This window comes from Myzus persicae, unplaced genomic scaffold (genome assembly GCF_001856785.1).
Source record: "Myzus persicae strain clone G006 unplaced genomic scaffold, MPER_G0061.0, whole genome shotgun sequence".
NCBI classification, from domain to species: Eukaryota; Metazoa; Arthropoda; class Insecta; order Hemiptera; family Aphididae; genus Myzus; species Myzus persicae.
This window is the reverse complement of record NW_019102937.1, coordinates 1-5,371: the sequence shown is the minus strand read 5'-3', so window position 1 is coordinate 5,371 and position 5,371 is coordinate 1. Positions and strand designations below refer to the sequence as shown.

General features: G+C 27.6%; 1 protein-coding gene across 1 annotated transcript; it reads right to left on the bottom strand.

The window, feature by feature from the left end:
* LOC111033460 (gastric triacylglycerol lipase-like) lies at nucleotides 1-5,299 on the bottom strand (the record flags this gene model as incomplete). Its single annotated transcript, XM_022314195.1, has 7 exons — nucleotides 1-211; nucleotides 1,436-1,578; nucleotides 2,192-2,273; nucleotides 2,686-2,835; nucleotides 3,068-3,311; nucleotides 3,748-3,877; nucleotides 5,110-5,299. Coding segments are annotated over 7 exons (1,086 nt in total), but the record flags the coding sequence as incomplete, so codon positions are not given.
* Between the last annotated feature and the right edge of the window lie 72 nt (nucleotides 5,300-5,371).

Here is a 5,371-nt window from a genome sequence, read left to right as displayed (position 1 = left end):
CAATTCAACAATACATTTATTTTATTATAATAAGCACATTTAATATTTTCAAATTGTAATACATCTAATTACTATCTTCCAATAAATGTTTAACAATTAAAAGGTTAATAGGTTTAGCATAAGGGCTTATAGCGAATCCCATGTGACTGAATTTCTTCACCATTGTGATATTCTTGATATTAGGTAATCGGTCTACTAACCATTTTACGTCCTGAAATTATGTACATATTAATTAAAATATTTTTATAATAATAATTAATATTTATAAAATTTACATTTTTCTTCAATACAATTTATCTAAATAAATTGAATTATTTTTCTCACTAGAATTTTTAACAGTGTACACTTTTTTTACACTATCACAACATTTTAATAATATTAAAATTTATATCCATAGATATATAAACGTGAAATGAGTTTTTTAATAGCTCATCTCAGAAACTACTAGACTGTTTTAAATTAAATTTAAATTTCTTGAGGCTCATAAATATAGGATAAATATTGTACTGGGTCGTAAATAATACGATGAATCGAATGAGTATTGCCAATTATTACACAAACAAATTATGTTCATATTGTATAATGAAAAGGAGAAAAAAGAACAACCATAAAACGATTTTAACTGGAAACCAATGTTCAGTGGCAGAGAAAGAGGGTTGAGGTGGTGACTGATGGTTATATTGTGTCAGGTGAATTGCATTGTCAATGGCAATAACGTCATTGAACTGTGAAAAAGACGTGTATACACAAATCAGTACGGTGGTTCACCGAATTTTCGCCAAATTATTCTCTTTGCGTGTATATTTGTTGTTGGGGTTCAAGAGACCGGAAATGGCTGAAACTCAACAACGAAACCAGAGGAACTATCATTCAGTACCGTAAATGTCTGTACATCGACTACGTGATTGTCATTTTGTCCTGTAGAGGTCACTGTAATAGATGTGTTAAATTTGAATTCAAATAAACCTTTTTTTAAACTAGTAAATTATGTATGTTAATAATATCTATATAATTATACATTTATATTATATAGTTTTGAAAATATATAGTATTATGTTAGTCAGCTACTACAGACTAGAATGTCATAAATCATAATATAGCATTTATAAAAATATGCTGTGAGCAGAGAATGTAAAATTCATATTGGGTAAGTAAATAATTCGAGGTATTAGAGTTTTATTTAAAAACACATACGGGACTATCTGAATATGCACAACTATTTATTTTTGACAAGGAAGGCTCTTCGCTCCCTAAACTCGTGTCACCTCAAATGGATGAGATAAAGTGAAGAGTGCACAATAATGTGAACATGTGTAAGTGTAAATTATTCAAAGATAATGTTTGTTAAAAAAAGACCTTCTCTATTATATTATAGCGTATATACGTTTAATAGTTATTATATAATTAAAAATAATCATTGTTTTAATTTTCATACCTTAGGAGGAGCAATTATATCATGTTTTGATTGATACACATATGTCGCCGCTGTCACTTTAGATAAATCATAATCAGGCGGAGTAGTAGAATTATAATGCTTCATATTTCCAATTGTTCCATAATCATACTTTCGGAAGTAATCTGAAAAGTTGATGATAATTAAATAAGATATTATGTATTTGGTAATGACATTAATAGGTATCTGCTATCATTTATCATTTACGCTTATATATCCTACAAAATTGAAAATAGTATTTGTAGATTACCACCACTTATCCACAGAACTAATGATATGATGTAGTTACCACAGCTCTACAAATACTGAAAGTGGATAATAAATGTAAAATGGATGGTAACTACTTTTATAAGAAATATACATTTATTAATTTTTCATTATTTTTTTGAGAATAAAAGAGAAAAGAATTTACAATTGTATTAGTAGTAGATGTTTACGGAAACATATTTTTAACAAAATCTTCTTTAGTTATTCATCGTAACCCAGAAAAGAATAATTTTACTTGACATTTTCAGTGAAACAAATCGTGTAAACTTAAATATTAATTCTTTAAATTAAAATATAACTACACAAAGTGGATGGTTTTATTTTAAATTTTACTCAATATTTTTGATGATAAATAATTTAGAAAAAATAAATTATAAACTTACTAGCTTAATAAATGTAACTGTAAAATATGTTAGAAAGTAAACCGATTGTTTATATTATATTAACTATAAAATAATTAACTGTGCTTACCCTGAAGTATTAGTTGGTAATAGTGAGTCATAACTTTAACGGATGTTGGCTGAGGATATGTTCTCAGGATTTCAATAGTATTCTAATAAAAACAAATATACATATTTAAATTGAACAATAATTGTATTATATTTATGGATGAGGTGCGTTACATTTTTAGAAAACATATATATATATATGATTTAACATTTATGCCTGGGCATTTTATTTATCCTAAGAAACTGTTATAGGAGGTTTCAAATTGTAATTACTAACTACTATAGTTATTAGGTATACAAAATTAGAATAAAATATATTATTCTAAGTTGAAATAATTGGCACAGGAAAATATAATTTGGGTTATACGATTTAGACGTCTCAACCACAGACTATACAGACTATAGTATAATATATGAAAGAAATAATATGGTATAATCTAGAATAGTTTGAGTCTAAGTGACAAGTTTCAACTCTATTTGTTTTCATCAACATTCCAAAAATTATAAGATACGTACGTAATTTATTGGTAGAAGATTGCCTTGTACTTGGGTCATCACATACAGACATAAATATTTCATGTATTTATTATCTTTACATTGGCGTCCTAGCCATTGATCGTCTGGATGTTTCATCTTAGGTATGTATCCTCTACCTCTCAATGGTCGCTTACAATTTATAAATAACAGACTATGTTAAAATATGAATACTTTTTGAATTCTATTAATATGCAGTTATAAAGTATAAACGCATAGTATATAAGTATAAAATATTTGTAAAAGTTACATTTTATTATTTGAATATTTCAGCCGTCTTCACTCTTCAGTGAAGTGTGTTTATTTCGGAAACACAAAAACATAAATTGTTTGTACCAAAAACGTATTACTTAATGGTACTTACATGGAATAAATAGGGAAATATCTTGAAAATGATAAGCCTTCGGTCGTAGTACTTCATTCTGGCCGTGGGCACTATCAAAACTAATTTGTCAATTTTTTTGTTGTATTCTGGTCTTTCTGCTAGTGCAATCAGGCATATGGTAGCTCCGAAAGAATAACCGCCCATGTGTATTGTAGAATATCCAGTTTTATTTATGATAAAATCAATGGCAGCTGTTGTATCATATATTCCCAATTCGTCAAAGCTTGAATATTAAATTATTAATTTTTGTTTGATCATTATGTCGAGTAGGTATGTAGTAAATAAATTACATATTAAATTATTCTATTAATTTTTCTTATATATAGGTACTGAACTGGATTATAAATAAAAAACTTTTTGTTGGGTATGAATTGTGTCGTATCAAAAATGTCACCTAATAGTGATTTTCAGTGTTTTCTTAAATATTCTTTGTCCCTGTACATTTTTTTTTAACTTAGGAGATTCCAGATTTTTATCCAGATAATCAATTTTTGAAGACTCGATAATGTGTTTTATTGAAACATGATGTGATTACTCACAGAGCTATCATAAAATGAATTATAATGTAATATACTGCGCTGCTTTAGATTTATATTATACACTTTTGAAGCTGTATGCCACGTAAATTATTTCAGAAAGAATAACGCAGTTGATCTTACCTGAAATCCCATGACATATTTCTCAATGGAGTTACCAGGCCGGTTCTTGGGTTTTTGATATATTTAGAAATGCCAGCAAGGCGAAAATTGAGAAGCCAAACGTCAAAACCAGCATCAGATAGTATGAAACCTTTGTTCGATAAACATTACAATTAGTATACATTATACTGTTATTTGTAAGATGTATTGGTATGCTAGTGTATTAGTGTAAAGTTTGTCTTTTCTTTGTATTGATTGATATTAAGGTTGAAACAACGGCATTGCTATTCCTTAATAATGTATTTATTTATATAATTTAATATATTATACAAGCTATCATAATATTCAATATTAAACTATATATATATTAAACCTAACCTATATAGGTATTTAAAAAAGCAGTATACAGTCTGCAGATGTGCTGTACGCCTGTCGATACACTCAGTAGAGTATTATAGTTATCTACATATGCAATATTTTTGCTTCTATATAAGTGCATATATTATACAATATAAGCATTAAGCTTGTGTAAGCAATAACCTTATTGGTTGATAATTGGCATAATATTCATCTTGTACTTTACCTACAAAATTCAATTTATGAACTTTTGACAGCGGATAATGTAAAACATTAGAACTTTCTAAGGGCACGGCAACGTAACGTTTAAAATCATACAGAAGTACCTAAATAGGTACGTATTACACAATTTGCTGCATCATGAATGTATGTAATATTATTAATTACTCTTTAAAATCCACCCGATTTTACCAGGAATCATTCCCTACCTGCAGTTGGCGCGTGGGCATTTTATCTCATCTCATGATAATCGGAATCTCACCCTAATGATTATTGTTATAAATTAGAAATGATTGGTCAGCCAACACAATTTTAGAATAATATCAATAGTTATGATGATATTTCATTTAAAATAATAAATTTATATTTTTGAATCTTACCTATTAAAAATACTTATTCTCGATTAATTTTAAAATGATTCACCTACTGATTTGTCTTATTCGTATTCTATGATAAGAGGTTAGGTGGTGGTAGACTTACATATTATTATGCCATTATATATTATTTTCTTAACAATAGGATTTCAAAACGATTGTGAAGGTTTGTCATCATCAAATTTTGTATCAATAAATTAACGGCAAATAGCATAGAAGTTACATTGTAATAATATATCGATGGACGATGATATAACAATGCTCAAGCATGTCAAAACAATGCCAAGCGCAATAACTACTAACAATACAGGTACTGAATAATACAATCAATTGGTATATTAATAATATAGTACGGTATTTCGGTTGATATGTCTTATACTACCTCGTTGTAATTAAATATTCTTTATAAAAAATGTTATGAAAATATACTTACTGAGAGATATATTGTTAAGTGTATAATACATTGACGTCCCATACAAGCCGTGTAATAGAATGATAGGTTTGCCAATTGTTTTATTCCCATTTTTACTATACGGTATTCGTTCCATGCCCACCATATAGTGGTCTTTAGTTTCAACTTCATACGTCTCTACTGGATATCCATTATTAATTATTTGATCTGACTTCAAGTTAAAAATAAAAACATATATACATAAATAATACATAAAAAACAACAGAAATGCTAATCATATTTT